The 21876-nt window shown below is 35.1% G+C and overlaps 1 protein-coding gene across 2 annotated transcripts in view; it reads left to right on the forward strand.

Moving 5' to 3' along the window:
- Positions 1-905: 905 nt before the first annotated feature.
- Positions 906-21876, forward strand: part of SLC39A10 (solute carrier family 39 member 10) — a 46141-nt gene continuing 25170 nt past the window's right edge. Inside the window, exons 1-3 of one of the 2 annotated variants that reach the window (XM_081050694.1) lie at positions 906-1027; positions 12214-13235; positions 15156-15363. In XM_081050694.1, the coding sequence (XP_080906820.1) occupies positions 12225-13235; positions 15156-15363 (1219 nt within the window). In that variant the 5' untranslated portion in view covers positions 906-1027; positions 12214-12224. Of the gene's footprint in view, positions 1028-1833; positions 2156-12213; positions 13236-15155; positions 15364-21876 lie in introns of those variants that run through there. The other variant, XM_081050695.1, reaches the window with a different exon arrangement.

Below are 21876 nucleotides of genomic sequence, written 5' to 3' on the forward strand. Positions count from 1 at the left end.
TGGAAGGTGTCCAGCGCCACCTTTTAAGAAAGCATGGGTTGTGAATTGCTTAAGAAGAGGGGAGGAGACAATTGGGATGTCAGGCATGGTGTGAGCAAAGGAATGGGAGCAAGAATGAGCACGATGTAGGCAGATGTCTGTGGAATTGCTTGGCTGGATTAGGAGTTTTTGCAGTTGGTTGGGTGTTAAGAAATAGCGAGTTAATCGGTAGGAGGTGGTGGAAAACCTTGGAAAGTTACTAATAGCCTCAAGAATTTTCTAAGTGACATGCTCTGGACCCATTTTTTTCTTTTAAACTTGGAAGTCCCGTAGGAAGTGCGCTTTAGAATAAATGGGGGGTGGGGTGGGGCGGGAAGAACTATGCAAAAGACCCCGCACTTAGCACTAAATATCAGCTCCTTTTTGCCCTAAGAGACTGAAAGGGTACTTTTAAAAAGGAGATGAGCTACATTAACGTAGATTTTTAACTCGGGTACGGATAAATATCCTAATTGATCAATCTGAAACCTTTTGGTCCCAGCATTGTGCTCAGTGCTAACATTAACATTACTCATCCGCCTCCACCAGGCCTCAGCAACCGACGTGCAAAGCCCGGAGAGAAGGCGAGTGGGGAAGGGCTCTCCACGCATGCGTTAGAAGCCGCCCCGACTCCCCCGCGGCGTTCTTTCTTGGAACAAAACTAGCGCGGAGCCAGGGAGCTCCGCAGTTTGCGTAGACTCGAATTTCCTCTTTTTCTGCCTGTCCGAGGGGAATCCGCCTGTGGTGCCGGTTCCCCTACGCAAGTTACGTTATCCGAAGTGAATGGCGGGGTGATGCGTGTACGCCCGGAGCGTAGCGCCCATTAGGAGGACGGGGTGCGGCTGCGCAGGGACCTGAGTAGGCCTGTACGCCGCTAGCGTAGTGTGGTGTCTGACGCGCGGGCCTCCGCGACGCAGTTAGCGCAGCCAGCTTTGGTGAATACACGATTTGGTGCAGCCGGGGTTTGGTACCGAGCGGAGAGGAGATGCACACGGCACTCGAGTGTGAGGTAACTATAAAACCCCGATTTGTTTACATTCCCTCCCCCAGAACCGGCCCCATGCGCGGCGGATCCTGCGAGTCCCGGGACGGCCGGGGGGTAGAAAGGGAGACTGGAACCTGGGAGTCGCGGCTGCGTCCCTCGGGGATCCGGGCGCTGGGTTTCCCGCAGCTGCTGCAGTCCGCGGCGGCGGCGAGCCGGAGCAAAGCGCGTGGGGCTGCGCGTGGGGCTCCGCGGCTCCTCGTGTGCGCTCTGGGCTGCGGCGGGGTTGGCGGCCGCGCAGCCTCCGCCCCGCGTGCGGCGCCCGGTGCCCGACTTAGCTGCTGGTGGAGGCTGGGGAGTGAAGGAGCGACCGCGGGGCGGGCGGCGGCGGTTAGGGGGCTGCGCGCGGGCTGCCCGGGGGCCCCGGGTGGGAGGATCTGCAGCCAGGTCCCGGGAGGGCGTGGGGAGGGGTGGTGTCGAACGGCCCCGGTGCTTCCCCGGACCACCCCTCCCGTCGCGTGTGGGGTCGAGCGAGGGACCCCAGGTTGGAGCCTGGGCGCCGCAGTTCCGGCACCGGGAGGCTTAACGGACGGTGGTGCCTGGGCTCGGACCGTGGGAGGCCTCGTGGGGGCTTGTTTTCTCCCCCGATCAACTGAAAAGCCGAGGCGGGGCGCCGTGGAGTTCACGTTTCAGCCCCTGGGGTCCCTGGCGCTGAGGGCTCCGTGGGGCGGGGTCGGTGGGGGAGGCCGGTGGGCAGGGGGGGTGGCGCCGCGGCGCGGGCTTTGTTCCTGAAAGCCCCTTGGCCGACAGCGCTGTGGGGCCCGGCCGGGGGAGTCCGTAGGGGAATCTCCACGGCGCCCCCCCCACCCGAGACTAGGGATCCGCTCAACTCCTACTGCTTCTCCTTTGGGACCCCCGAGGCCTCCAGCTAAGAAAGGGGCCTTCCGCGGACGTGGGCGACAAGTGACGTGGAAGGTCTTCCTGTGGCTTCTGTAGAGAAGTGTTCACATGGGAGCCTGCCCACGTGGGCCGGGCACGAGGAAGAAGTGTCGCGGCAGGACCCGCAGCCCCTCAGTTCGAAGGGTCGTTCACTCAAGTCCCTGTTTTAAGTAAAGACTGACATTAAAACACATACATGGTGTTTTTTTTAAGATGGTAGGTTTTGCTGTCGTTTTTCTTTTCTTTTTTTTTTTTTAACTTTCGTTTAATGTCTTAACGCTGTTCCAGTACTCTACTTGTGCCGGGGAAGTGAGTCATTTTTGGAGCACAACTAGCATGTGACAGGTTTCATGTGTGTGTGTTTAGATGCTTATCTAAATTCTCAAACAAGCAAATAAGATACTGGAAAAGCTGGAGAATTTAGAATGGAGTGAATTTTGGTAATGCAATTGCAAGTTTTAAGTCAAGACTCACGTACTGTTACATTATTAGGACGTTCTGTTCTACAAATTTTGAATATCTTAGGAGTCTCACTTGTTCCAAGGCCTTGGGGGGACCATACCAGACAATCCACATCATCTGGCTGATCATACCTGTGGGGAGAGACAAATACATAGTATCAGTCAGTGGTAGTAGTATGAAGAAACTAAAACAATGTACTGGAGGACCTTTAAACTTTGTTGTTTGATGAACCTCAGAATGATGATTTATTTTAAATGTACGAAAGATAGGATTACAACAGAAACTAATTATATTGAAGTATAATGATCAATATTACATATTTATGATGAAGTCACCCATGTTTTAGTAAAGCATTAAATATCAGTAGTGACAGGTCTATGACTAGTAAGGACTGATCTTTAAAGCATTACTAGATTTCTGGTGATAAGTATCAGATACTGTATGTGACTTTTGCCTATGTTCATAACTGAAGGAATAGCTAAATTTTAGAAATTAAAAGTAAGACATGTCTTTCTTCCCTATCAGAATTCACAAACCTGAATTTTATACACAGGTTTTGGATAAGGACCCCTGTGCAAGAATGACTGGTGCTATTTAAAGTCTTTAGGGAAGACCTCTCTTAGGAGGTGACATCAATAATATGTTGCATGCTAATCTGTACTTGTTCTTCCGGTTAATTTATGTTCCACTAGCAGATAGCTTAAAAGCAAATACAGTTCTTCCCTTTTTTTAAGCACTCAATTTGAAATACTTTTAGGAGGCCTCAGTACTTTTATATGCAAGTACTACTGTAGGGGGAGGGATTTTTTAGAACTGATTTGCAGAATATGTAATATAGGTATTATAGAAGGGAAATTAAACAGGAATGATCATTTGCTTTTAATTAAAAATAATTTACCTGTTGATACTCTATATTGCCCCCTCCCCTCATTTACCCCCCCAGTATTGGCAAGAATTAAAGGCTTTGGAGTTCAAAACTGACCCATTGTTAACTAGTTCTGTTACTTTGAGCAAGTTGCTTTATCTTTTTATCTGTGAACTTGAAGTAATAAAAAAACCTACCTCACTGTGACCCATTAAATGACATAATGAACCAAAGGGCTACAGATATTTAATTCATTTTATATATATATTTCAGTTTTTCAGTGGTTGAAGGACTACTTTCTGTCTTGTCTTTTCCCCTAATACTAATACTTGATTACACCCTGAATGAGCTTTAATGGTCTCTACTGAGCTTTTGCAGAGGATACAGTTGCCTGTTATTGTTTTACTCATACATTAAAACTAGAACTGTTTCTGCCTCGCTTGCATTTTCTGATAATTACATACATCTTGTTTTCCCTGTCAGACTAAATTCCTTGCGGGGCAGATAGTCCACAGCTTTTTGTCACATAATGCTCATGACACATTCAGTGAATGTGCAAAGCTTGGTTGTCAACCTCTTTAAATAAGTTTAAATTGTTAATTAAAATACAACTTAAATCTAGCATTAACCCAGAGAAGTACTTTGGTAAAAATGTGAGCTCTTGTGTATGTAGTGCCTACCTTAAGAATGGAAATGCCATGGGTTTCCTTTGTTTTATATTAAAACGACATTACAGTATCACTCGAGCATTTTAAACATAATCAGATGCAAAAGAAAGTACACAGTAGAAAAAGGAAAAGAAGTGTAGGCAATCAAAACAGAAGGCTAGTTTTTTCCTTTATAACAAGTTTTATAACCTTATAAAGTCATCTTTCATTATAAGTGAAATTCTCAAAAATATACTGACTTTAGCCTCAAGTTTGCAAGTTAGAAAAGTGCCCAGTCTGTCCCAACAGCTTGATGCTGCCCCCTAGTGTTTGATTCCCCTTGAAGTTTTCTTGAGCTTCACCTTCACCTTTACCTAAAACAAGGTCTACTTAAATTACAATCAGATCCCTTAGTGCTATATACCTAGTCTGTCTTGGGATTTCCTCCAGATGGTTAGTGTTCCTATTAGGAAGGACATAGACATTTTGAATTGGTTAACTTTGGTTGTTTTTAGCTCCCAGTTTTCCAAATAGGGGGTGAGTTTTAGGTGGAGATAACATAATTATTGATGTCACCTCTAGGTTTCCTTGCAAGAGTATATGTGAGATTTTTCAAAGCAGGGAGAGGGGTATATGCTAAATATGTGTCTTTGAAGGTAGCTTTATATATGAATAACAGCATTTTATTAATCTAGGCTTTGCCTTGAAGACTGATATAAAAATTTGCTTTCTGGCTCAGTTTAGTCCCATAATAACTTTGTATTGCCTTGACTGTGCTGAAAATAAAATTTGAAAATGCCAAAATCGCATGGTGAGCTTTTTTAGAAGTTCATGTTGAACTGTGGTCTTTGAAAAATGGTCTCTAGGACCTTTAATCACAAGATTTCCTGTAATCATTTATGTAAACTAAGGTTTCAAATTATACCAGCTATCAATATTCCATACTGCTTTTTTCCTTTTCATTATTTTTTTGTTCATAAGTTCTCTGAGTGGGCCACACAGTGACTTTTAGGTTTTTCCAAAATAAGCAAATATATTCTCAATAAAAATTTACCAGTCAGTATTCAAGTGTTCAGTAGGTATGAAGGCAATTTACAATTATAAAGTTTTAAATAGTAGTAGCATTGAAATTGTTTGGAACTGCTTAATAGATCACACTTAATGTTCAGACATGTTAGAACACAATTTATTGTTATATCACAGAAATAACAGTGTGTCAAATTATATTTTTCTATTAACAGAACATAAGAGGGTTTTTTTGGGTTGACAGCTAAAAGGATTGGATTTTTCATGTTAAAAGTTAGAATGGGGTGGTATTTATGGGTGTAAGTATAAAATCTAAAATCTTAGTGTTTATATTTACTAAGAGTAGTGGATGATTTTTTTAAAAATAAATTTTATTGGGGAATATTGGGGGACAGTGTGTTTCTCCAGGGCCCATCAGCTCCAAGTTGCCCTTCAGTCTAATTGTGGAGGGCGCAGTTCAGCTCCAAGTTCAGTCGTCATTTTCAATCTTTAATTGCAGGGGGCACAGCCCACCATCCCATGTGGGAATTGAACCAACAACCTTGTTAAGAGCTCTGGGCTCTAACCAACTGAATCATCTGGTTGCCCCTCTGCATGCTCAGCGGCAGCCCCTTTGTCTTCAATCTAGTTGTGGAGGGCGCAGCTCACTGGCACATGTGGGAATTGAACCAGCAACCCTGTTGTTCAGAGCTCGTGCTCTAACCGACTGAACCACCCGACTGTCCCAGTGGTAGATGATTTTATAATTACCTAATTGTATTTTATAATGATTCATATTATTCTATATGTTACAGCTGAAAGAAAGGGAGGTACCGTATCAGATAATACTTGTCCTTGCTGTAACATTTCTAACAGCCATGTTTATCCTTGCTAATATGTGCCCTACTTTTGGGAGACCATCCATCCTATTCAGAAAAGAGGTTTTTGGGCTTTGGAAAAGGAATCAGAATGGTGTAGGAAGTATCTTTATCCTATTAATATAATAAGACTATGTACTTTCATAGGACCAGAAATATTGTTATTAGAAGAATTAGTACGAACTATGTATGAAAGTTATTTTTAATACTCTAGTAATTATCTAAGACTTGCCAGTGATCACTGTAGTTTTTAGATTTTCATATAGGAGGTAGAAAATCTAAAATTTAGCTTTCAGTTGTAGTAACAAGATTACAAAGACACACACCCCACTGTTCTATTATTACTTAAATGTCTGTAAAAAGAAGAAGCCATTTCAGATGTGTCCTCACACTTTTTTCCTGAATTCACTATACTGTGAATTTTTGAATTTTACGATAGTGGTGTACTTTACAGTTGTCTGCTGAATTGGTAATTAAAAAGAAAAAGTGTAGATTAAGTCAAGGGTCAGCAAATTATGTCCCATGGACCAAATTAGCCTGCTTTTGTAAATTAAATATTATTGGAACACAGCCTCCTTATTCGTTTATGTATTGTGTATGGCAACTTTTATGCCATAAAGGCAAAATTGAGTAGTTGCAATAAAGACTATACTGCCCGTAAAACCTAAAATAGTAACTATCTGATCCTTTTAAGTCTGCCAATCCTTGGATCCAGTTCTTAATATTCTATCATTATTTAACATGTCGCTGTTATTTAAAATAGTTACATTTTCCTAGAACCTGTATGAGTAAAATGCTTTAGTAGGAAAACGTTCAGTCAAATATAAATTCATAGGTAATAATGTGAGTTCTCAGGTGTTCTTCACCTAATAGTGTAGAAGCTTTCCATCTCTTCCCCTTTCCATTTTTCTTCTATTAAAGGTATACATACACCTTTATTTTGCTGGAGTTGGAATGTGAAGTCCATGGCCTTTAACTTTGAGCTACCACCTAGCACTATCATACTGTTTCTACTATTGTAGCATCTCTCACAGTTTACCTTTACTAATTTAAATAAAGGTGATTGTCCCTTCCTTGTATCTCCCTCAGAGCAGAATATGTTTCATACTTGTTTTTTTGCCGTCTCCCTGCCTCTGTCCCCTTTCTCTTCCCTTTTCCTCCTCCTTTTTCCTCTCCTCCTACTTCCCTTATAAAGCAATTCATGATCACATATTTGCAGGCTTGTGAACAAATTTTTTGGTATAATAACTTAGCGCACCTCTTCTGAAAGTGAATTACTACTTTATTCTGTTTATATACTTTGCACTGTTATATAGTCTTGATGAAGGGGGCTATGGAAAGATTGATTTATATACATTGTTAAGATAATAGAATAATATAAAGCAAAACAGTGAAACAATGTAATGTTATAAAAACAACGTATTTAATATTACATAATTATATATAATATTACGTAGATAATAGATAACAATTAGGTACTGTGTATTGTATATGATACATATATTATGAAGCAATGAGATCATGTTTACTATTCCGGTAGACCTTTTTAGTGTAGAATTGCAACTGATTTCATAACTTTTTAAATATTTGGAACATACTTCTTAAAATTCATTTAACTAAGGATATTCTAGTTTTTTCAAATAAAGTGAATTATTTGATGTGTATAGCCAGTGTAAATAAAAACTTTATATTCAAGAAAATCATACCAATTAAAAAAAATACTGAAGGAGGAAATCAGAAAGGTATGCTAAAAAATCACTGAAAGCGATTTAAAAAAAAGTTCTTTACTGTAAATATAATATGTAGTACGTAATATAAATTATAATGTATAAAACAAGTGTTAGAGCTTTTCTTATCAAGAGTTTTACGTAATACAAGTACTTGAAAGTTTTATTGAGGCTAAAATTAAACTTTCTTAGTTAACAGATAAGTATGTAAAAGTTATTAGTTCAATGGTTGTTTTATTTTCCCTAAAAAAAATGGGTGTTAGGTGCCCTAGTTCTTTAGGGATGATGTTAATTTTAATTATAGGTTTTTTTAAGAAGAAAATAGTTAAATATGGGGAGAAGCAACTTAAATTTAGAAATCATAAAAGAAATTACAAAAAAAATTCATAGGGCATTTTCATGAAAACATCTGTACATGAAAGGGAAAAAACATTATAACAAAATTAAAAGGCACTGGACAGAACTGAATATGTTTTTTGCAGAAAATATTCAAGTCGTGTTATATAAAAGCACATACATGTTGATACGAATAGACACCAGGAATAATTCTAAAAGTATAAATAAAAATAAGGCAAGATCTTTTACTTATTCCAAAGTTAATACCAAGTATTAATGAGAATGCTATGATCATAGTGGTGGCAGAATAAACAAAGTTAATTTCTCTAGAAACCAATTTGGAAGTATGTCATGAGAACTATAAATTAAAAATTTTTGTAATCTTTCTCAACATCTTATAATTGTTCATGTAACCAAATTGAAATTAAAATGATTGCCTATTGTGATTAAAACTCTATAAATTTTCACAATGCTTGTGAAAATCTGGAAACTAGTCATTTTCTTCCACATGTGACATGTGATTTTGTTTAACAAAAACTTTTTACGATTTATAATTGCTGATTTTTAGTTTTAGTTTTTTCAATCAAAGCTATACACAAATATAGTTTAAAAAATTAAATAGTTCTGTAAAGTTTTTAGGGAAAAGGAAAAAAATTAGTCACCTTGTTCATATTCTTCTGTCTAGAGAGACAAGGAATTCCTTTAGTTCCTTTAGTTGATTAGTTTGCTATTCACTTCCACATCTCCAACAAGTTCATTATTCTTCGTTCATTTTCAATTTTGTCATTTTCTGTTTAATGAAAGATGAGGATTTAGCATTCTTCCCGTCTCTCCATGTACCTTCCCATTTCCTCTACCCGGTTTTCCATACAATTATATTGTAATTTTGGTTTCAAACAGTATTTGGTATTTTATTTTTTACTATAAATGTTTACAACTGAGCCATTGTAATAAACTTTCCTGCACAACTTTGTTTTTATAATATTAATAATTTTTTCTTATTTCTTTTTCTATGTGCCTATGTATCACAAAATCTATCTGGCTCTGTGTATCTGAATGTAACTCTATAAGAAAAGGAAATGTACCCTAAGAGGATTATGTTTGTAGAAGAATTTATGTAGTTTTCTTATATACTGGACATTGGTAGACTTTATAATAAAGATGGATTGATAATGAAATTGGTAGTTTGCTAGGAAAAATTAAGTAACTTTGACATTTGAATTACACTTTTGTGAGATTCTGCTAAATGGCAAAACTGATCAGTTTACTTTCTTTAACAATTAAAAGGACTTTGATGGTTTAAAATAATTATAAGGACAGTTAAAATTAATCAGAAAGCTTCCTTCGTGGGGAAGAAGCAGTCTGTGCTGTCTGCATCAAAAAATGTTAACGTTACAAAGATTGCCCTGGACATTCTGTGATTTATTTATTTATTTATTTTTTTGACCTCATAGAAAGCAAAGGTAATTTTAGCTGGCAGTACTTACGAATGGCCAACTGATGCAAAATCAGAGATGTGTAACAGTGACAGGATGTTGGAAAAGGAAAACAAAGGGAAGAATGATGGTGGATGGAGTGATAAAGATTTGAAGCAGTGGCAGTACTTATTAGAATGCCAGTGGTGATGAGTTAAAAGAACTCAGCTCTGCAAGTTGAAGATAAATGCTCCAGCTTTCGATACGGTTGTGCATGGATGGCATGGTTGAAGCAAGAGCAAGTTTCTTGAGACTGAGGGAACACATCTGAGGATGAGAGAGCTTGGGTTTTTGATTGAGGAATTGTCTTGGAACCACACATTTCTCCTACCTTCTTTTTATGTGAAAATTTCCTCTTTGTTTTAAAATTTCCTCTTTGTTTAGTTGAGTGTTCTACTATTTGCAGCCATAGCATTCTGTTAAAAAGATAGTTAAAATTAAAAAAAAAAATTAAAAATATTACAGTAAAGATTCTTGAATTTGTGTGTCTCCTATGCCTACGTGCAAGTTTCTCTATAGTACGTAGATAGAAGTGGAATTTGGGGCCTGTAAAATATGCTCACATTCAGTCTCAGAGATGTCAAATTGCTTCCTAAAATGGATGTACCAATACATACACCCACCAGTAGTGTAAGGTAGTTTCTGTTCTCTCCATTACATTTATGCTTAATCCCTGGTATTGTCAGATATTAATTTTTACCTATTAATGTCTTGGTTCATTAGATAGATTATTAGCAATCATGTTGCTGCTCAACCAGCTGTCCTATTGATATCTTTTGTTTAGTTGTCTATGTAATATTGAAGATTTTTTGTATGTATATATCTATATATTCTGTATATTCTGGGTAATGATTTTTTCTATGTATGGTTTATATATGCACATTGTAAATATCTTTTAGGGTATAGATTGTCATAAGCTTTGTTTATGGTATTCTTCATTGTAGAGTAATACTTAGAGAATTTAGTTTAATTAAAATTAATCAAAAATTTCCATTAAGGTTTGTGCTTTCTGTGTCTTATCTAAAATATCTTTCCCTATTCTAAAGTCATGATATTCTTCTGTATTTAACTCTAAAAATTGTTAAGCATTTTGCTTTTCACATTTAGGTCTTTAATCCTCTGGGAATTCACTTGTATATGGTGTGAGGAAGAACTGTTTTTTCACAATTAATTTTATTGATTCCCTTACTGAACTCTGCTCTTTTCCTCTGGTCTGGCTGTCCTTGGGCCAGTTCTATGATATTTTAATTAGTGTAACTTTATAAAAAAAAGTCTTTATCACCATATTAATCTTCTGAATTGTCTTGTTTGTCCTTGGGTTTTTGCTCTTCCAAGTGAATTTTTGAAGGAGCTTGTGCAGTTTCACCAAAAACAAACAACTACCAGGATTTTGTTGACACTAAATTAAATTGGTATATATATACTTGGGAATACTTTATATTAATATATACCTTACGCTATTTATCTTACCCATGTAGGTCTTCAGTTTTTGCAGTTCTTTACTGTCCTTCAATAATGTCTTATACATTTCTCCTTTTAATGATCTTTTTTGGTTTCTTTCTAGAAGCCTTATAATTTTTGTTTATAACTACATTTTCTAATTTTTCACTGGACAAAACTTGATGTTTAAAAACCTTTTCATTGAAGTACAATATGTATACAGAAAAGTACAGAGTATATATAAGTTCAATCATTTACCACAAAGTAAACATATTGGTGTTATCATTACTCAAGTCAGGAAAGAGATCATTGCCATGCTTTTTAATCCCAATTATTGCTCCTACCTTCCTTTCAAAAAGTAATCTTGGTTTAGTTTTATCCATTTTTAGCTTTATGTAAATAGAATTATGCAGTATGGTTTCTTTAGTGTTTGTCATCTTTTTGCTCAGTCTAATGCTTGTAACATTCATCTGTTAATGTGTAAAGCCATAATTTCATTTTCATTCCTGTGTAGTATTCCATTGTAAGATGATTCTGTTTTATTCACTCATTCTACTGTTGAACATTTGGCCGTTTTCCTTTATTGAGCTATGCTGAGTAATGGTAATATGAACTTTCATGTTCATGTCTCCTGATGTCCCTGTACATGCATTTCTGTAGAGCATATACCCAGGCACAGAATACCTATGTGAGTGGATATGCTTATGTTCAGCTTCTGGCAGATCCTGCCAAATGGTTTTCCAAAAGATACCAGTCTTTAATCCTACCAGCAGTGTATGCAAATTCTAGTAGTCTCCATATTCTTGCTTACATCATGTAAAGGTCTTGCATATCTTTTGTTAGATTTATTCTTAGCTATTTGTTATTGTAAATGATACTGTTTTCTAATGTTATTTTCTAATTATTACTGGTATATAGAAATACAGCTGATCTTAGGTTGTCATATCCAGCAACTTGACTAAATTAATGTATTAATTCTTAGTGATTTTTTTGATTTTCCACATACTCAGTCCTGACATTCGTGGATAATGAGTTTCATTTCTTTCTCACGGTTACACATTTTATCATTTTGTTTCATCTTGCCTTATTGCACTGATCAGGGCCTTAAGAGCAGGGATCAGCAAACTTTTGTAAAGTACCAGGTAGGAAGGAAGCCAACAACTCCTGAGTAAATGTGTAGACTCTCAAGTATTGTGCTTAAAGGGAGACAGAGCAGTCTCGTACGTGAGTCTTGAACAGTTTGTAGTCATTCAAAGACCTGTTCACTATTTTGATAAATTTAAAGGGGCCATTTTTTAGGGAATTGGAGAAGGAAAGAATGATTCATGAAAGAAATGCGGTAAAACATTTGTCTGATGGATTGACAACTGCTGGGAAGTTTCTGATTGTTTTGAACATGCCTAAGTATAAACTGTTTTCCTCTCTTTAAATCCCTTTAGGAAAAGCAGAAATGAAGGTACATATGCACACAAAATTTTGCCTCATTTGTTTGCTGACATTTATTTTTCATCATTGCAACCATTGCCATGAAGACCATGACCATGGTCCCGAAGAGCATCACAGACACCATCGTGGAATGACAGAATCGGAGTCAAGCAAATTTTCAGTGCTGGATGCTGAAAATGAAAAAAAATACTACATTGAAAAACTTTTTGACCGTTATGGTGAAAATGGAAGATTATCCTTTTTTGGTCTGGAGAAACTTTTAACAAACTTAGGTCTTGGAGAGATAAAAGTAGTTGAGATTAATCATGAGGATCTTGGCCACGATCATGTTTCTCACTTAGATATTTTGGCAGTTCAGGAGGGAAAGCATTTTCACTCACATAACCACCAGCATTCCCATAATCATTTAAACTCAGAAAATCAAACTGTGACCAGTGTATCAAAAAGAAACCACAAGTGTGATCCAGAGAAAGAGACAATTGACGTATCTGTCAAATCTGATGATAAACATATGCATGACCGGAATCATCGCTTATGTCATCACCATTGTTTGCACCACCACCTCGATCATAATACTACTCGCCATTTTTCTAATGATTCCATTACTCACAGTGAGCGTGGGGAGCCTAGCCATGAACCTTCAACAGAGACCAATAAAACACAGGAACAATCTGAAAGTAAGCTGCCGAAAGGAAAGAGGAAGAGAAAAGGGAAGAAGAATAATGAAAATTCTGAGGTTATTACACCAGGTTTTCCCCCTAACCATGGTCAGGGAGAACAGTATGAGCATAATCGGGTCCATAAACCTGATCGTGTACATAACCCAGGTCATTCTCATGTACGTCTTCCAGAACATAATGGTCATGATCCTGGTCATGGACACCAAGATCTTGATCCTGATAATGAAGGTGAACTTCGACATACTAGAAAGCGAGAAGCACCACATGTTAAAAAAAGTGCAATTTATTCAGCTGCTAGTCACAAAGATCATAATGAAGATGACCGTCAACATGAGGTAAGCATAAAAAGATAGTTGCTCCATAATTCTCAGGGAGTTGTGGAGCAATTTAGGTAAAAAGAGAAGTTAACAGTGGAATAGTCAATCATAGTCAAATATTTCTAGGTTAATGGTCCCCAAAATAAATACATTAAGGAATTAAAATCAGATTAAAGATTTTTATCTGGATTTTCACTTGCATTGTGTGTTCTCAAATTTGGGTTCTTCAAATCTGAATGTTTAAAAGTTATTAGAAAATAGTCACTTTTATGTCATGTCACTTTTAGCTGGTTTCCAGATATTTGAAGATTGTAGCCTTTTTTGTTCAGTCTTTTTGGGAAATGACTAGACAATTTCTTTTTCATAATTATTAACTTACTGAATTAACTATGTAATGGTTGCCAGTCATTGATACAGCTCCAAATCAGGTATTTTGCACATGTGGTAGGTTTTTCTATGTCATTTTATGATAGGGCCTACTTGCTCATGATACAGTCTTTTCTTATACCTTTGACAGATTTAGGGTGAATGCAAAAAAGATGTAATAATAGAACACTCCAATAGTAACGGGTGGTTGTGTTTTTCCTCTAAATTTTCATGCTTTTTTGAACATTTTCACATTTGATTGATTCCTTCTTAATTTTTTTTTAACTATTCACCTTAAACACATTTTTGTTTCATTAAAGGTATATCAACACCTTTTTATTCTAATTTTTATTACTCTTATTAAATTAGGAAAAATTGTTGAATTTGTTGTTCATATGTAGAAAAAGAAGCACCATTTAATGTGGAAAATGACCTCACCCTTTGTCGTTTATGTCTCTATTACTGAAGTATGTTTTACATCTAAGTAAATATTTCTGTGTTTCTTCCATGGATAAATAATCAGACATTTGGTTTTTAGTAGTTATAAACACTGATTTTCAAATAACATATTTTAAAACCTTACTGTACTGTTAAAAGAATATATTCATTTATTACTGTGGATAATGTCCCAGAATCTGTTGTTGATACTAACTGGATGTTATCATTAATGTTTACCTTTTGTATCAATCTTGTGGGGTCGGCATCATCAGACCTCTTATTTTGTATTCTCATAAGTCTGATGCATATTGGGAACTTTCTCAGGATTTATGGAAATGTTCTGTGCATTGGATAGGGTAGTACTTCTTGTTAAGATCTCAGAAGAATCATTTATTTGTTTACATGTATGTTCTGATCTTATTTATATTTGTATATTGACAAAATAATATAATGAGGTAGCAAGTCAATAAACAAGTATGCAACCTGAGTGGATGTGTGGAAAAAGAGGCAGTACCATTTTTTTTTTTTTTTGCTTTAATTTTAGATATTTGCTTTTACTATATGATGGGTTCAAAATTGTTTGCTATTTATTTTCTGCTGTGTTTTGTTTTGTACTTGGAAGTACCAATGGATGAAGCTGCCTGTTTTTTTCATCTTCCAGTTTTAGCACTGAACTAGAATTCTCCAATATAATATTCCCTTGGGGTACTTTAGGCAATGAAAATGTCTATATTATGGCATATTTTAATATAAAGTTATTAAAGTATTCTAAGTTTATTTAACACTGTTTTACAAGTAAGAAATCTTGAGTATTTGACATATGGACTTGACTAGGGAAGTGGTTTTTCTTTTCATTTCTTAAGAATCTTGGGAATATAGTTGTGAGTCAACAATGGCAGAAAGTCATTATTATTCATGTATTAGAATGGAAAATATTAAAATTTATAAAAGTCTTGGGTAATAAGTTGAATAAGTATCCCTATTTATAAATTCCTATACAAAAGCTTTATTTGTAATAGGTATCTCTGTATTGCAGATTATTTTCAAATATTTAGAATATGTTTTATTATAGTAATTTTTGCGTAATCTTCTTAAAATACTCTTACTTAGTTTGTTTTATCAATTTTCTTGCAGTGTTTGAACGTCACTCAGTTGTTAAAATACTATGGTCATGGTGCCAACTCTCCAATCTCACCGGATCTATTTACCTACCTTTGCCCTGCTTTGTTATATCAAATCGACAGCAGACTTTGTATTGAGCATTTTGACAAACTTTTAGTTGAAGATTTAAGTAAAGATAAAAATATGGTTCCTGAAGATAAGGCAAATATAGGGGCATCAGGTAAGAAAGATTTAAGCTTTTTCTCAAAACAGTTTCTGTACTTTTTTTTTCTTTTTATGTAGTTGAATTAGAAAGTTATTCCAATTATCACCTGCCTTTTGGTGTCTTTCAATATGTTTAATCAAGTTTAGATATGTGTGTTTTAAAAAGATTTGGAGAATACAGGGGGAACAATACAATTTACTTATCTCTTTTGGCATTATGGAGGAATATTTTGCTAGAGAACTAGATTAAAAAGAAAATAGTGGTTTATGATAATGGATCCTTCTTGATGGGTAAATGTAAATAATGGGACCCCGATTAAAGTTATTTGGTGTTCTAACTGCCTAACATTTAGCATTTGCTAGATTTATCTTTCTAAAATGCAAATGAGATTCTCTGACATAGAGTTTTTTTTCTTTTTAGTGATAGCTAACATTATATTTTTATCTTATATATTAACAACAACCAACTGCAGGCACTGTTCTAAACTCAATTCGTTTACTCCTCACAACAGTTCTATGAGGTAGAGGATGTTATCCTAATAACTTTGCCAAGATCTCTGTGCTAGTAAGTGATAGTGGTAGGATTCAGGCCCGGAAGTTTAACTATTACTATCTATTTACTAAGTGCTTTACTTGTTTTTTTTTCTTTTCACTAAATTTTAACAATATAGTATTACATGAGGGAGCTATTATTTAATTCTTATTTTTAAAGATAAGGAAGCTGGGGTATAAGAAAATTTAATAACTTGCCGCAAATTCCCCAGCCTGACAAATGATAGAGCCCACCAACCCTAAGGTTTGTATGATAAATCCTCTGGGCAATTAATCACTAAGCTATTATCTTTCAAATTTAGTTAATGCTTTACAATTGTTGCCATATGTCTTTATACTAATAGTTTTCATTAGTTCTGTAATATTTTTCTTTATATCTTTTATATTGTAAGTAAGCAATAATATCTGAGAACAAGGATTTGATGTGATGTGCTAGTTATATTTTTTCTATGTGTATTTTAGGAAACTGCATTATGCTATATTGATCAAACTTCAGAGTCCTTTACTTGGCCAGTTAGGCTTTCCAGAATATAATCCCTGCCTACATATCTTTCCATTCTTATCCCCACCATTCATTTCTTTCTTTTTAGCTCTAACATAGCAAACTCCTGATAATAGGAGTTTCTCCCTCATTCCTCTTCTGCCTTTTCACATAATAAACCTCCTTACTTGACTGACTACTATGATTCCTCAAAGATTCAGCTCAAGGATTAGCCCCTCTGGGATGATTTACTGATCATCCTAGGATTAATTAAGTCCCCTTTCTTGATTCCATCATAGTACAAAGCTTGGGGGATTTAATAATTAGATCAGTTATCTGTTTTTGTTGGATTTGAATCACTTAAAGGAAGTGGCTGGGTCTTTCACCTCAGCCCTAGTGCCTGAGATAAAGGACACTTTGAACAAAAAGTAAGCACTCATAATGATCAAATGATAATTGCTTAATATTAGTCTATAAGATTTTAGTTATAACCCAGGAAAGACATTTATTGAAAAGGAGTCTTTGGAGATCACCTTATGAGTATATCAATCAGCCTAATGTGCTTAGATAGTACAGTATTCTCAGAATAAGTGAGATTTTCATGAACTTCATTGTGTGCAAAATCATGTTGAATGCAGTACTGGTTGAAATGCCCAATATATAGTGGCGCTATTGCATAGTCATTAAAATGACTAAATTGATATCTATGAATATGGGCTAAAAACAGTTCTTTTTAAAATTTATTATTTTTAAAAACAATTCTGATAAAAGATTGAGAGGGCAGAATTAAAATTTTTTTCTTAGTGTAGTAATAAGGTAGACAAACGTGTTTAAGACTATCACATTTTAGTATATGAGAGTTTTATTTGGGACTGAGGTATTCCTTAAAGCTTGGAAGAACACAAATAAAAGGAAATGCTCTCAATACATAGCAAAGTAAGTCTCTTAAGTGCTTACCTATTTTTGGTTAGGTTCTTTGCAATAGGAAAATAACTTTAGAATCAATCAATCAATCACAATAGCCTATATTTGTTGGAACCTTACCATGTGCTGTTCTAAACACTTTTATAAGGATATTTAATTTAATTTGTTAAACCTGTGAGATAGGCACTTTTATTTACTTCCCTTTGCTGAGAAAAGGCCCTTTTGAGAAGTTAAGTAACTTTTCCAAGGTCACTTAGCTGCCAGGTACCGTTAGCAGAGCCTCAGAGGAACTGGAGTATTCTCCATCTAAAGCCTGTAATCCTAACCACTATGCTTTTAACCTTTGCTATGCTCAACTGCTTCCTGCTAAAAAGGTTGTTAAGCATGCTTTGCTAGAATGTAAGTGACAGGGAGAGCAAGAGAATTATATTTAGTTATACTTAGTGTTTAACAGATAATGCAGACATAGATAGGAAAGTGGTATAGAGGCAAATATTTGTGCAAGTAAGTGTTGCTGTAAGTATAGATTAGTCAGTATAAAAGGAAAAATATCCAAGAATAGTCTTCTAGGTAGGTAGGCAGGGTTCAGTCTTGTATTATCAGTGAAGGCAGAGAAAATGAGTCTACCCCCTAGACTAGAATTCTGATCTTTGGATAGATAAAATACATCCCCTATTCTGGCTTCCTGTTCACTGATCTTTGTAGATGAGTAAATACCTCAAAAGCCACAATATCTCTCAGGGGCTTATAAATTCTCACTGTGACAGGAGAGAAAGGGAAACTAGGTCTGAGTTTATTGAGCTTAATTAAAAATAAAATACATTTGTTCTTTACAGGGAAAAATGGAGACTGGTGATACTTTCACATCTAGTATTAAAATTAATAGCTTTTTTTTTCATGTTTAAGGCTTCTAAAAAATTCTAGTTTTTCCAAATCAAGTGTGGATTGTGACTTAGAGTTGCCTATGTTGTAATGACATAATATTGTTGTAATGATGAAATTTTATAATGAAGCTGCTGACAGATGCTTGATTATAGTAACATTGAAAATTATAGTTCATTCAATCTGAAAAGCCTTAAAAGAAATTGTAGTTGCTTTGAAGACATGCATTACTAATGGTGAATATTGATTAGTTGTTTGCAGGTGGTTATCAGCATTGTCAGAATGAAGATTGAATTAATTATCTCCTAATAGATATTAATAATTGTTTGAATGCCCTGCCAGAAATTATTTTTAATGACTGCTGCTCCATTAAGAAAGGTTAACTTGTTCTATAGAAATCCCCCATAGTAACACAACTACTACCTCATTATTTGTTCAAAAACTGCTGTAAACCAAATATGCTATAATATTGTGTTTGGAAGAAATCGTTTGTTTCACAAGATTGGCTCATTTACTCGTAGAGTTGACCCTAGCTTAATTACCGAGGGGGATTGTGAATAGGTCGCTAAGCATTTTCTGCCAATTAAAATGCTGAAACAGTGTAGAAAACTGCCATCTTGCACATGCTTTGAACCAAGTTAATTAGAAAGTTTCCACAGATGAGCGCTTCTTTTTAAAAGAATGCATTTTCTCTCTAGATAATGAGGAAGGGAGTTGGTGAATAACTAAGCTTGAAGACCTTTAACGTTTTAAGCGACCTAATTTACAGAATAAGTGAAGCTTATTTCTGGCATTTAGCATTTTTTAAAAAAATTTTTTTTATTGTATTTGGTATCTTGGGTACAAATAAAAAAACATTTGCTGGTTGTATTTAATAGTTTACATATTGTTAGTTTGGTATAAGTTCTATAAAAGATGCTTTTTATTCTGTTGTTGTTGTTTTTCTTTATACCAAATAAATTGTGATCGAAAAAGTACAATAATTTGTTTAGAAATCAGAAGAATTTTATTACCCGAATTGCTTTTTTTCTACACCTACGAAATTAGAGTTTATTTAAGCTCAAATGTAAATATTATTCTAAAAATAAGTAGTATTGAAATATTTTAAGTACATTAAATTCAAAACAACTTTATTTCTCATAGGTCAAAAGGATAATAATTTTCCTTGAACATCTACAAGTTGTTAGGAGAATGACTATTAATTAAACTTTTAGTGCTGGAAAGCTAAAATTATTTTTTAAAACTAACAATCAGCATAAGAAAACATGTATCTATAATAACATACACTTAGGGAAATAGTAGAGCTGTTTTGCTAATGAAACAGTTGTTATGGAATAGTTGCAATATTTAGAAAGTTCTGGAAATTTTGTGATTTATCTGAAATAGGAAATATAGCTCTTTACCCCTTATTTCTTAGCACTGGCAAAAATAAGTGATAATTTATGTTAGATGCAATATAAATACTTTAACTTCACTCTTACATGTAACGTTGGATATTGGAGTAAGTATAAATACATTCTGATAATTTTATGTAGTTGCAAGTTTGTTTTTTTAGTAATCTTTTGTCTCTTTCGCTCTATCCTAATTAGGTCAAATTTTGAAAGATTGCCATTTGAATTAATAAAGTTAGTATTCTTTCTTACTTTTGTGTTTAATTATACTTATTTTTGTTATAGATCCTCTTTTATGAGTTAAATACATAAGTGATAAATCCCTTGGCCAAAATTTCTCTAAAAATACTATGATTTAGTGGAGAAAACAGTGGATTAAGACAGGGCTTTGGGTTTAATGTTGAGTTTGCCATTTTACCTAGCTATTTTAAGTGTTTTTCATTATGGTAAAATATATAGCATAAAATTTGCCATTTTAATCCATTGAAGTGTACAAAGCAGCGGCATTTATTACATTCACAATGTTCTGCAACCATTATATTATTTTAAAAACTTTTTTTTTTAAAAGTTTTAATAATTTTTTATTTCCCCTTACCTCCAGCCCCTGTTAATCTCTAATCTTTCTTTTGTCTTTATGGATTTGACTATTCTAGATAGTTCATATAAGTGGAATCATACAGTATTTATCTTTGTGTCTGGTTTATTTCACTCAGCATAATGTTTTGAAGGTTCATTCATGTACTAGCATTTTATTAGAACTTCATTCCTTTTCATGGCTGCATAATATTCCACTGCATGTAAATACCACATTTTGTTCATTCATTCATTCATTCATTGATGGACACTTGGGTTATTTCCACCTTTTGGCTATTGTGATTAATGCTGTAATGAATAGCGAATAGAAGTATCTTAGTCTCTGCTTTCAGTTCCTTTGGTTATATACCTTGGAGTGGAATTTCTAGGTCATATGGTAATTCTGTTTAGCTTTTTGAGGCACTACTAAACATTTTAGACAGTAGCTGTACCTCAATATACAATATTTCTGTGCCTTAATATGCAAGTTTGTAAGTAGAAGGACATTGGTCTATATAAGCATTTTCCGAATTGTGTTCTGAAGAGTACTGGCTCATTGACAAATACTAAATGGTTCTAGGATCAAATAAGTTAGAAAAAGACTGCATATTGTGTTACCCTTTCAGAAATTCACTTTGCTTATTGAACTGTAGAGGTTCTAAGGGAACTTGTTTAATCCAACATTACCAAATCTTTTTGATTTGGTATACTTTGGAGTACTACCTATCTCATAGAATTAGATGAGCACAGTTTGAGAAATGCTAGTGTAGATTATTAAAGTCCTTTCTAGCGATATAATATTATAGTAGCTAGTATGTTGCCAGTTTGAATAGCTACTAGTATGCAAGGAATTTAAAAAATTGTCTTTTTAAAGGGGCAGAATAATAAGCATCATTGAAAATATTATATAATTTCCAGTTCTGTCAATCAAGGCAATATATACATGGAGGATTAACTGAACTATATTATAATGGTACCAATTGTGCCCTCCTGTTTTATGTACAAAAAATGTTACAGGATCCTTGTTACTCCTAGAATTTTATTTTAATCAATTTAAAAATCTTTCGAAGGTAGTAAGCATGCTATACAGTATTTCCTCTAGTCAGAATAATGGGAAAACTCTTTAAAAAATTAAGTAAGCAATTTAAAGTCATATACAGATTATTTAACTTTAATCTAAGAGCAAAGTTTTTTTCTGATTCGTAGCTTTGTGTTGCTCAGTAACCCATATATTGACATTTTACTATTTTTCCAATAAACCCAAAAGCATTTGTATTATTTTTTTTTTAAATGTGTGTACATGTATATATGTATATATGTATAAACTCATTTTGGAGGGGTAACTGTTCAAGCTCAATGTAATACCATTTTGTTGAACAGTGCTGTGGTATCACTGATACTGTATTCTAAGTAAATAAATGGCAGGCTTTCAAAGATACAATTTGAGTGGTGCCCTTGAAGTTGAGCAATGCGATGACCCTGGATTGATTTATATGACTTTCTCCTTTGTGGGATTATGATGTTTTCTGAATTTCAGATGTCAAATATTACAAATGCCAAAGATTTTCTAAACATAAAGTGGGCTTCTCTCTTTCAAGCGTTTGTTTTCATAGTTCACAGATTTGCTTTTCTCAAGTGGATGAGAGATATAATTATCACAGCGGAAATAAGAAGTAAGACATGAGAAATTGTATAGTATGGGTGTGTATAGTGTGTGACATGTACC

The sequence above is a fragment of the Rhinolophus hipposideros genome, assembly GCF_964194185.1.
Source record: "Rhinolophus hipposideros genome assembly, chromosome: 6".
Lineage (NCBI taxonomy): Eukaryota > Metazoa > Chordata > Mammalia > Chiroptera > Rhinolophidae > Rhinolophus > Rhinolophus hipposideros.